Source organism: Prionailurus bengalensis, chromosome A1, assembly GCF_016509475.1.
Source record: "Prionailurus bengalensis isolate Pbe53 chromosome A1, Fcat_Pben_1.1_paternal_pri, whole genome shotgun sequence".
NCBI lineage: Eukaryota > Metazoa > Chordata > Mammalia > Carnivora > Felidae > Prionailurus > Prionailurus bengalensis.
In genome coordinates this window covers 10,961,097-10,973,794 of record NC_057343.1, presented here as the reverse complement: position 1 = coordinate 10,973,794, position 12,698 = coordinate 10,961,097, and the positions used below count along the sequence as shown (strand labels likewise).

The 12,698-nt window shown below is 38.0% G+C and overlaps 1 protein-coding gene across 1 annotated transcript in view; it reads right to left on the bottom strand.

The window, feature by feature from the left end:
- RXFP2 (relaxin family peptide receptor 2) overlaps positions 1–12,698 on the bottom strand; it is a 229,801-nt gene that overhangs the window by 32,072 nt on the left and 185,031 nt on the right. The window contains exons 4-7 of the mRNA XM_043572916.1: positions 9,794–9,940; positions 7,252–7,329; positions 4,331–4,436; positions 3,423–3,494 (exon numbers count right to left, since the gene is read on the bottom strand). Coding sequence (XP_043428851.1) covers positions 3,423–3,494; positions 4,331–4,436; positions 7,252–7,329; positions 9,794–9,940 — 403 coding nt within the window. The remainder of the gene's footprint in view (positions 1–3,422; positions 3,495–4,330; positions 4,437–7,251; positions 7,330–9,793; positions 9,941–12,698) is intronic.

Below are 12,698 nucleotides of genomic sequence, written 5' to 3'. Positions count from 1 at the left end.
GCTTATTTTACTCCATGGCTCTCATCAGTATCTAACAAACTATGTATTTTCTATTTTATTGCCTATCCTCCTCCACTGTACCTTTAACTCCATGAAGAGAGGGCTTTTCACATGTGTTGTTCACTGCTGTATCCTCAGTACTTGGAGCCTGGCAGGTATCGACAAATGTTTGTTGAAAGAATGAATGAATATGTGGTTTTGTCAGCTTTTACCCTCCTGCGGGATGTTTCCAAGGATCCTGGGAGTTGTTCATTTCTTCCTTCCCCAGACACCTTTTCCTGGGGATGGTTTTGGTTTTGCCACATCGGCTATTTGGGATGTTGTAATGCGGAATAGGGAAGGAGAAGGTAAGAGTAGAGGACAGGAGAGAGAAGGGCATGACTGAGGCTGGGGGTTGGAGGAGTGGCAGGGGCGACTGAGGAGTGGAGAAAAGGGGGTGGGGGTAGGAGGTTTAAGGACGGATGGCTGAGCTCATGAGCTGCTTTATGATACTTAAGTAATGGTTGTAAAGACCTTGTGTTATGTTCAAATCAAAGCTTGGTTAACGGACGTTTTCATCAACGGGAACAGTATTCTGAGACTGGACCAAACAGTTAAGCTTCCAAAAGATCACAGTCAGAGGTTTGCCTTTGAGGCCAAGATCTAATACTTGTCATCTGACTGCCTTTGAACAAAATAATCCCTCTTCTCTAGATTGGTATCCTCATTCCTGAAAGAACCTTGTAATGCCCACCCCCATTTCGCAGATTATGGGGCTCAAAGTCCGAGTGAGAATTCCAAATGTTGGGATTCTTTGTGAACTTTAAAAGGTGATATATAAATATAAGGAACTGTGCTGTACTCTGCCTAGGATAAACACTTAGTGAGTGTTTCCTGATGAGGGTCCCCTAATCTTTTTTCTCTGAGCCTCTGGGAGAATCAGCTTGCCTCGTTGATTCAAATAGCATCAAATAGCACCTTGCATCAGGAGAGCTTCAGCCGGGTGATGATGTGGCATCTAAGTTTTCTCAAAGTAGAAGTAAACATTTACTTGGAGAACTTTCCAGCTGACCTGGGCAATTAAGGTCAATCCCTATTTTATTTCACTAGGAGAAATTGGGGCCTGGATTATCAGAATTAGTGATTCCATATCCTTCCCCTACGTGGGCTAGCCGATACTATCAGAGATAAGTATTGACATAAATCAGTGGTCCACAAAAGGACTTGGTAGGAGAAGTTGAAATGTACCCCTCCTTTGCTTGATCCTCTGGTGATCTCTCTGCCTTCCCAGAAGTCAGTTTGTCCCAAATTCGAGGGCACATGTAGAAAAGGGAGTTCTGCGTGGGGCAGGACAGTATGTGTTGGTAGAACATTCAGTCTGATGCTGGAACAACATCCATCTCTGGTTCCTGGCTATTGCAAAATAAACACTGCACTGAGCATCAGAATATATGGGCTTTCACTCTGGCTCTTCTGCTTACTAGTCGTAGATCTTAGTTAAATCATTTAACCATTGCAGACTTTAGTTACCTCGTGAACAATAAGAGCACTTAATTAGAAATTCATAAAACTTCTATGACTCTAGATAAGAGAACTGAAACAGGTACTCTACAACATGAATCTTTTTCCTTCCTTTCTGTTACTGCCATTTTTCCCCCCTCCCTTGAGCATTATTCAGGCCGTGCAAGAACCGTATTGACTCACAGGATGAACATGTGGTGATTCCAAGAATTTCCAGTAAGAATAACAGCAGTATAGTTAGGGTTTCCTCTCTAGATTCATCTGGAAACCCAGAGTCCGGGCATAGCTACTCCTCTGCGGCAATGTGAACATGACAGCACGCCCCACAATGGAGCAGAAGGTCGTGACTGCGGATGGCATTGACAGAGGCTGTGATCGAACCCAGGCATGATTATCTCTGTTCACATAAGATTCTACCTCACTAATGGACTTCCTTCAGCGACTTCTTTTCTTGTGCGAGAAAATCTGTACCTAAGTTCATGCACAGCATTGAATTTTGATGGCATTTTACGCCAATTCTGTTTGTCCGGTATCAGCAGAGGATCAGATTATTTTTATTCTTTTTAGCATATTTTACATTTCTAGATATTTTTTTATCTAGAAATCTAGATTATCTAGATAATCTAGATTATCTAGAAATCTAATTAACACACTTCGCATTTCTAGAAACTTTCTATGCTGACTGTGAAGGATAAAACGGTATAATTGTGCTGCTAAGGAGCCTTACAACATTACCTTGTTAATTTTTAAATCTGGTCTAATGACCATCCTGGCAATTGTAGAAACTTGATCTCTTCGTTATCGCAGAATGACTGGGCTCGAAGGGGCTGCCATAGAGTAACAACTGACAAGAGGTTGAATATTCTCAATGTCTTTATTTAAATGGGAGGTATCCAATTCCACCAAAAGGAACATTCTAATACCCTATCTGAGGTAACTGTCCAAATACTTTGATATGAGTAATTTGGGAAGTTAATGCAGTCATCATAAGGTTGTTTGGTGAGCAGGGAATCAAAGTAAAGGGAATTTCTATCAAAAGATAGATAGTTCATGCAAGTAATGAGACTCGTCTAGGGATTACATCGCCCAGATCCTGGTTTTCTTTCTTGGAAGGTGCTGGAAGCATCTTGATACTTTGTTTCTCTCTGACTACCATTTCTTCACTGCGGACTGTGCCCTATTTATTAACATTTTCTTTCCTCAGATATGCTAATATCGCTGATTTCACTAAGATTGCAGCTTTTGTTTCTATTATCCCGGGAGACAGTCTGTATCCTACCATTATGTGTTTTAAATGATCTGATCTTTCTTGGGGAGCCTGGGTGGCTCGCTCGGTTGAGCATCTGACTTCGGCTCAGGTCATGATCTCACAGTTCGTGGGTTCGAGCCCCACATCAGGCTCTGTGCTGATGGCTTAGAGCCTGGAGCCTGCTTCAAATTCTATGTCTCCCTCTCTCTCTGCTCCTCCCCCGCTCATACTCTGTCTCTCTCTCCTTCAAAAGTAAATAAAAACATTGAAAAAAATTAAAAAAAAAGATCTGATCTTTCTTATCTATACTAACATTCCCCTTTAAAGTTAAGAAGTATATCTAGTGCCTCTGAATCTGCCGTGTCATTTTCCAAATGATCTTGGAAAACAGCATGGAATGGAGCTATGTGTTTTCTTATTGAGATGCCTGATCTCAACTTCAATTTAATTCTCTAAAAATAATTTAAATAAAATTAATTCAGCTACTTTCAATTATGAAATGGAAAGATAATATACTAGTTTTCAAAGCTTTATTTCCTAATCTTAATTACATTTGGAAAATAAATTTAATGATAAAGATTATTAAGTTTATGTTCCATTTTACTTAAAGATAAAAGGCATCTTAAAACATCACAAGGATTTCTTCATAAAAACACCATTAATAGCTACTTACATCTGTTTCAGTGCTGTGTATTTGATGAAAACTTTATCTGGAAGACTGTGAATTTTGTTTTCCTTAAGAGACCTAAAATAACAGGTAAAGCAGACTTCATTATAGGTTTTATGACCAAGAAAACTTTTCCCTAGAAAGTGCATGACTGAAAACAGGATATTTATGGATACTCCTTGCTACTTCCCACACATTTGAAAATGACCCTCGTAACTGAAAACTTTCTCGTGTGAGAATGAGAAGTGCATAAGGCAAAATGAAAGCAGTTTGCAAGGATCTGACAAGTTTGGCCATTTAGTATCATAGATTAGAATGTCTATGAAGAGTTAACATCTTTACTCTCCGGGTGATTTAATAAAATACAACAAACAAACAAAAGAAAACCAAAAGTTCCTAACCAACTCACACATGCTCAAATCATAATATGACTGCAAATTCTGGAGGCTCTCAAAACATTTTTACAAAGTACAGGCAAACTTACAGTGACGACATAGCCAGCTTCATGGATTTTTTATATCTTTGTTATATCTTTGCAGTCTTGGACGATTGCCACCATTTACAGTGAGGTAGAATAAGCTAGTGCTCTCCTTTTTCATTTTCATTTTTAGTTGTATGGTACTCGCATTTAAGTAAAAACAATGAATCAGAAAGTAACTGAAAATCAGCACTGCAGACCAGAGACGTTTGTGAGCTCCACGATAACCAGGCTAATCTAACACACAGCATTTAAAAACTTGCCTTCCCTGGAGAAGAAACATGTGGGATTCTCTGATTTCTGGTAGCTTTAAGGGGGACTTCTATGATTTTGCTAATATATAAGTAACATAAAACACAAGGGGAGGTTAGATTAGACTACATGGTTTTCATGTGGTTTCAGGGGCAAATATCATCAAGACATGAATTCTACTCACAGTAATGTCGCATTGCTGGAAATCACTGGCACAGACTTTAAGCCCATATTTACACATTCCAATTCAGTTCCTTTGCAGTCACAGGGTTGTGGATACTGGTTTAGAGCTAGGGGGCAAAAGAGTAGTATTTCACTGGGAAAAAAATACTTTTCTTTAATTATGAGCTCATCTCTAATAACTGACAGGGTTCTCTCTTCATTGAATGTATAACATTTACATCTTTAGTAGCCTAATTTGGGTCCATACTAAAAGCAAAGAATTGTCTCCTAGTCCATCATAGACTAATGTGGCATTCCATTTCGGTTCTAGCTTCCAGTGGTCATTTCAGAGGCACTTAATAAGTGATTAGAAAGAAACCACAGAAAGATTTAAGTAGCACAAAAGTGTATAGTGAAGCAGGATTAAGTTCTCCTCAACGAAAAATATTAATACAACAGAGTAAATCCGCAATGGGTATAATTGAGTCGATTTAATTTAATTGAATGGCACAAAGAGGTTGCTCAGTAAATCCTTGTTGGTTAAAATTCAGTTCAATTTTTTCCCCCTTCAGACTTCTCCTAGGGCTGTGAGAAGAGACAGATGCAGTAGCCTCCACTGTGCCTTATTGAAATAAGCCAAGTTGGATACCGTCTTATTTTGGTTCTTTGTTTTTCGTTCCTATAAAGTTATAGTGGAAGATAAAAATAGTAGAGAAGCTATAAAGCTGAGAAAACCAAAGATCCATCTATCTGAAACATTCAGAAGAAAAAAAATTCAGGATTTACTGTGAAGAAACTTACATAATTATTAAGATAATGGCATATAAAGGGGTGATAAATCTATGGAGAAAACAGGCCAACTTGTCCCATGAGACAATCACTCTGTGTGTGTGTGTGTGTGTGTGTGTGTGTGTATGAGACTAAGGGGTGTGATATTTATGGAGCACTTGATTTTGCCTCTGATCCTGTGGGTATTTGTTTTGATGGAGCTAAGAAAATGAGGATTCTTTTCCAATTTTTGTATTATTATTTAGTTAGATCTTTACACATCCTTTCTAATTGCTCTGTTTCCTTTAAGTTCCTTTAACCAAACTTTCTAAAATCAATTTTACGGAATTTTAGTAAATTCAGCAAACTTTTATTGAGTACCTGCTTAATTCAAAAGATGCATAAAGTTTTGGAAGTATCTAGTGTATAAAATTTTTGAAAATATTCTATGTTGTTTATAAAGTTTTTTACAGAGTTTTTGAAAATATTCTATGTTATAGGTTTATGCTAATTAGCTCAACTCCTTAAAGCTCAGAATGTTCACTTCAACGTTTATTGACAGCAGAAATGGTGTTTACGTTATTAGATTGAAAGCCTGGGGATGGAAACTCATATTTACCAATAAAAGAATTCCATGTAGTCCAAGCTGGGCCTATTGCCTAAACCAGCAACGTGAGCATAGCTCCCTCACCTGCACATCAGTCATACCCACAGGCTCTAGATTCTTCTTCAGAAATGCTTCTGCATCTCTGTCTCTCTCACTCTTCCCACTGGCATTTTCTGGGATCAGATTCTTAGTATTACTCTGGAGTATTGCAGGAAACATAATGATCAGTATCTCACTGTTCTTTGTTCTCAACCTTGGGAAGGCTGACACTTGGGTTGGCTCATTCTCTGTTTTGAGGGGGGCTGTCCTGTGCATTGTAGGATGCTAAACAGCATCCTTGTTCTCTGCATACTAGATGCCGGGAGCCATCCCCCAGTTGTGAGAACCCAAATGTCTTTTGACATTGACAAGTGTTCTCTGGGGACAAAAGTTGTCTGGGGTTGAGAACCACTGTTCTGATCCATTCTCTATGATTCTGATGGAAGAATCATTTTTACAAACCCTTCTTTTCATGTGCTTCTTTCTCCTCATTAAAAGAAAATAAGCCCACAGTGTCAGTAGTTGCCGACCATGCACAGCAGTGATCTCCACAATGGGATGTGTACAAGATGACCCATTATGGCTCAGGAAGAAAATACGAGAACTTACAGTTGTGTTTATTTTTAATCTTTTTAAGTTCTAATTTTTATATGTGATATACCTGTGCACAGTAAAGTATATAATAAGTGGTAATTATAAACTGATATTATAAAGTACATAATATAAGGTTAATATAGTGTTTAATATATATGTATATTACTATTTGTATATACATACTAATATATGTATATAATTGTATATGTACCTGCATAATTATGTCTAGGTATACATTATACACACGTATGTAATATAGGTGTATATAAAGACACGATTCTATCTACAGGGTAGAGGCCAAAGTCCAAAGTGTGCACCCAGAATCCTCTATGGGCTGGTGCCATCCTTCTAGGTCCATGTCAGTGTCATTGTCTCTGTGGATCTTTTTCCACCCTTGGCACAACCACCATTTCTTCCAGTGGGCTTCCACATTCCTTTGTGCAAACATCATCCTTCTAGTTTATTGTATATATTGTATATTGTATATACAATATACTTCACTATATTGTATCATCTCTGTCTCCATGAGGTTTTGCCTTTCCTGCTACAATGTGAAGTATTTGTGACTTGGGGCCACATCTTACTTATCCTTGTACTCTCAGTCCTTAACATAGGGGCGGAGAAGTAGTTGGTGTTCAATATCTCTACTGAAGAAAGTAGTTAAAGGGAAAAATATCTTTATTATTTATCATAATTATTTAATATCTATATATTCTCACAATCGTGGGCTACTACATAAAATGAGCATGAATGGAATATGTTTTCTTCCATGTCTTCAATCCCATGGCAGACAACGGAGCAGTTGACCAATGAAAGACATTGACCTGAAACTGAAATTCTAAAGGGAATTGACCACACTACCCATATAAATCCATGCACCACAAATCATGTTGCTCGCAAAGCTGAGACTGAGTCTTTGAATCAATACCACTTACAGCACTCCTGTGTTAATGCCACATAATTAGCATTTCCATGGACTGTGCCAAATATGGTCGCCCATCCACTAGTGTCTCCTGTGAAATGGTGATGAATATGTGTCAGTTATTCTATAAATCAAATATCAAATTACAAAACAAAAGTATAAAAATTTGATAATGAAATCAATTAAAAATTTGTTTCAGTAGTTGAATGGTAACATCAATGGTAAGGGACAAAAAGCTAGGCAAACATCTGGAGCCTTTCCCTTTTGGAAAATTACAAATATTTCAAATGTATGTTTCATAAAATATATAATGGAAATAGAGGATTATTTTACCTACCTATATCCATCTTGAAAAATACTACTTGTTTCTAGTGCTGACAGTTGAAATGTTTGATCTTAATTTTAAGGTCCTCGGAAGAAAATACAATCTGAATTGTTTTGGCATATGCATACTGCTGCATATGTGTATGTAGATACATGCTTGATAGATGTAATGACTAATAATAAAATATGTGTCACCTGACCTTTTTAATAAAGCAAAAACAAAGTTCCTTTTCATCAAGGATACCTAGTCCTATTGAGTGGAAAACTATTTTCTCAATTTGTCAGAAATTGCCAAGTTTCTGCTTATTTGCCAAGTTTCCTTCTTCTTTTCTGCAAGAAAATTATCTTCTTTTTAAAAAGGAAACCTGATTTTGAAGTATCATCACTTTAGCACATGCCATTAAAATGGTAAGATACGTATTATAACATAGTACACTGAAGCTCATACAAATAGAAAAGTAAATTTAAATAGTTGCCCACAGTTCCCTTCTGATGCCTACAACCTATAACTGATTTCTATTTCTTATTTATACCCACAATGGTTTTTTAAATGATTCTATTTGGTGCCTTTACATGAATTATTTAACTTGTGTTCAGAACATCCTCACGAGGTAGATAAATATGCCGGGTCTCTGATTCCCAAGCAGTGAAGAGGGAACATTGAGGATTTGATTGACTTGCCCATTGGCATCCAGACAGCTGCCCCCATCACTGAGAAGTGATTGGGCACCTACTATGTACCCTACTATTATAGGCTCTGATGACAACAAAAGAAATAAGACACAAATAAGAACTCTTCTCAAGAAGTTCATGTCTATAATGAGAAGAGCAGTGAAAAGACAAGGCAGCCCTTAGTACAACTATATGGGTACAGCCAGGATGCTATGGCAACAGGGAGAAAAGGTGCTTATCCTAGACTGCTGGCAGAGCTTCAGGGTGGGGAGTGAGGCCAGGGAAGCCAAGCTTCTGAGGTGAGAAGGGTCCCTGAACTCATCCTAAATGGTAAGTATGAATGATCCACCAGAGGTGAGGGTGTAAGGTTCCGTGAGAGGGGAGCATACGTGAATACTCAAGGGCAGGAAAGCAGATTCTAGAGACAGATGCCTGGCATTCCTGGACTTTGTGGTCTCACTTGGATTGCTAGTTAGGTGCTATCAAAGAATGGCTGTTCTGTGCGATAGGAAACACACAAGGTTCTTTCAGATTCAAGAGATCTGGGTTCTAGTTGTCTCCTCTCTCACTAACTAGACATGTCAATTTGGCATCCGTTTATTCAAGTAGAAACAAACAGGTTATATTAGACAATATACACGGTCCCTGCATACAGACCTCAAACGGCCTGTAAGACTTTTGGTGATCTGGTATCTGCTTACCTCCTCACTCTCTGTATCTTTGTTCACTCTGCTCAAACCACACTGGCCTTTTGGCCTCACAAACACATTGTCTTACTTCGTTGAGCCTCAGGATCTTTTCCAGTTGCTGTTTCCTTTGCCTGCAACTCGGTTCATCCACAATTTTTCATGGTTTAGTTTTCAGTTCAAACATTATAATCTCAGGGAGGTTTTCTCTGGTTGCCTTTTTAAAATAGGCTTCACTTCAGGTCACTTTCTACCCCATCATCTTTTTTTTTTTCAATATTTTATGGCACTTATGCTCTAAAATATTTAACGTTTAAGTAAATATTAATATTTGAATACATTTAATATTTAACTTCGTTCCGTACAGGGTTATTGTCCTCCTTGTTCACAAGGTCCACGTGAACTCCATGAGGGCAAGACCTTGTCTCTCTTGAGCCTGCTGTGTCTGGGTGAGTGAGACAGCACCTGGCACATAGTGGGTACTCACTGTAGGTTTAACTCAGTGAATTAATTCTCTAGGCAGGAACCATTCATGCTTTATCGGTGTTCGTGTAACTGCACCAAATTACCAAGCCAAAAAAAGAGGTAGTCTATAGGAAGACATTTAAAATTAGAATATGAGCATCAACTAGCTTTCAAAATATGATTTCAGTTTTTATCACATTTGTATTTCTGATTTAAGCAACCTCTACCTGTGAAAAATTCTGGTCAACATCGCAAACAAATCGGGGAACAATTATTTGTGTTACAGTAGGATTTCCTATAGAATATCAAATCATCTCTTCCCTTTCGTGACAGTTATTATTTGGTCCACGCACACTTTGGGGGCATTCACAAGGGGAGGTGGATGTCTGGACTGAGCGGAGGACTCACCACAGCTATCCTCGTCAGCCTGGTTCCCGCAGTCGTCCACACCATCACAGTGAAAAGCACGGGGTAAGCACTTGGTAAGATTTCCACAGGGAAAGTATCCTTTTGGGCACAGAGAAGTGATTGTACTGCCCTTGGTCAGTGCAAAATCTATGTGAAAGAGGGGAAAGTAGTCTCATGTAATAGAATGAAAGTGTTAATATGGCCAAAATTCTTTTCATGGCATTCCCTTTAATTTTCAAAAGGACCCTTTGAATTGAGTTTGTCTAATTCTATCCATAGTGTACAATATCTTTGAATAATATTCTTAATTATAACATTCTAAACAATCATTGTCATATCGAACATCAGCTATACCAAGAATCAAGGTTCATTTTTGAACTAATTTCAGGAAGGCAATAGTAAGCAAAACCAAAGCAATCATCCTACTTTTGTATGGAAGCAAAGAGTTGTCCACTCTTGGAAACAGAAAGGGAAAGCCACGAGCTAACAGAATTAAACAGGTGGATTTATTTACTTATGAATCCTTTCTCAGAAGGATTTGAAGTGACATAATATATATATGCAAAAGGACAGTTTTAAGTGTGAATTAGAAATTGGGAACCACATTTGAATTAGGAGGGATAAATAGTAAGTAATAATATCTAACCCTCATTGAGCTTACTGTGTCCCAGGCCATTTGCACAAGTGGTTTATCTCAGGTATTCATTCAACCAATCTATGTATGGGTGATATTTTCCTTTATGTTTCAGAGATAAGGAAGTTAAATGCAGACATCCATCTGGAAAGTCACAGAAGGTTTGTTCTCTATCCCTCTGCTATATTAAAATGCATCATACCTCCAACCCAAGGAAAGTCCTGGCCATGATGCCAAATATCAGTGGCATGGTTAGGAGCACCATTCTAACACCGCTCACTCCCTTCAATTAGTGATAATGAACTGTGGTCATGCCTGAATGTATAGTCTCCCCCAGTCAATTTCTGTGAAGTTTTGACTGGCACTCCTTTAAAACAATACATGACTTCTACAATTGTGCTAGAGTATTTATGAAGAACATCTCTTGTTTTCTGGAAAGTACTCTTTCAAAATTGACAGATGTCTCTTACATCTAAATTTCTAGAATGTTTTTGATCATTTTACCCACAGAGTAATTTTGTCAAAGTTAATTATATTCCTTTCTTCATTTTCTCATTCACCCTAGCCACTATTCAGCTGTTGTCTTCCCTTATGTTTCCTTCTCTTATGTTTTGCATCCATCCTCACAGAGGACTTACGCCCCCCTTGAAATTCAGGTTCCTGATTCAACTGGTATCTTCATAACACAGTAGTTAACAGTGGTCCTCTGGGGTCAGGGGATGATTCAAATACGTGTATAGGGGAGGGAGGATATGAGCAATAAAACATCTTTTATAGGTAGGAAGTTCATAGAAAAATAGTTTAACACCTTAGAAAACACATTATATTTTGTATTGTCTATATTCACTTTGTCTAATTTCCCCTTCCCTTTAATAAATACAACGCTACTAAAAAAAAAAAAAAGGTTAAGAGCCTGGCCCTGTCTTGGAGACGACTGGACATGGCAACACACACTCGACCCCAGAAGCTGCTGCTGTTGCGTCTGCTACACCTTCTGTAGATGGGGAGGGCGGCCTTTGGATGCTTTTCTATCCATTGGATGTTTGCTCTTAGCAAAGCAAAAAATATTTTTCTTTGCTATTGTTGCAGTGGTAGATGAATGATTTACTACTAGCAACTTGGCGTAAGACCAGTGAAGGCTGGCGATTTTAGGAAAACTCTGCTGCATGGCTCTGGGAGTTGGCTTGTTAAGCCTATTCACACAGGGAGAGGCATACTGAGTCATGGATTTTTAAATCTCTTCTTTCTTGTAAAGATTTCTGTAGAGGGCAGGTTTATAAAAAACTAGTTGTCCCCTGTGTTTGGAATATGAATGAGTGAGAGTCAGTATATCCTAGTGTAGCAGCCTTGAAATTTTTTATGATAGTAACTCACAGACATATATCTTGTATCACAATTCAGCATACAAACAGGCACACACTGAAAACAAAATTTCTTGAATTATAACTTGCCTTTTACTATGTGGGATGTACTCTGATCTTTGCTATTCTATCTTACTCCCTCGGAACGGGATCACAACCCACTAAATTGATCTCATGATCCACTAACGGCATATGACCCATTCATTATTCATAAGTATTCACTAGTGATGAAGTACTCTGGATGCCATCAGACCTGCCTGGGTTGACATTATTTCTGCCACTCACTAGATTTTAAGAAAGCTACTTAATCTACAAATTTAGTTTTCTCACATTTAAAATAAAGTTCATGTAATATGGATGTGTTTCAGGAGCTGCACAAGCTAATGTTATGAAATACCGGAAAGCTCCTGGCCCACGTTAAGCCCTCAGTTAATGTTGGTGTGCAGGTAATTTCAACACAAGGTAAGAAAATAGGACTTTAAGAAGGAAACTCGAATGTAGAATGAAAGCTTGCTGTGCCTTAACAGTGCAGAATTTTTTACGTGACTTCTAAGAAAGGAATAACAGAGACTATAATAAAAATTCCCTTACCTATTCATGTTTTTCTATTTGAAACACCATATGACATTTAGGGTTTCTATTTTAAGCAGCCTCAAATCGCTTTGAAAGCTAAGGGGGGATGTTGTAAATGATAAATAAGCAATGAAAATGTCCTCACCATCTAATAATAATATTTTATTAATGATTTAGAAGAGGTGATTAAACATTTGATTAAAGACAATTTTGAAATAGAAAGCTGAGCCTGCATAAGATATTTTGAAGGCAATACATTGTGTTCCTTTGTGGAGTTTACCATGAAGATAACCTTGAGTTCCTTGAGGGCTGGACCCAACTAAATGCCCATCTCAGA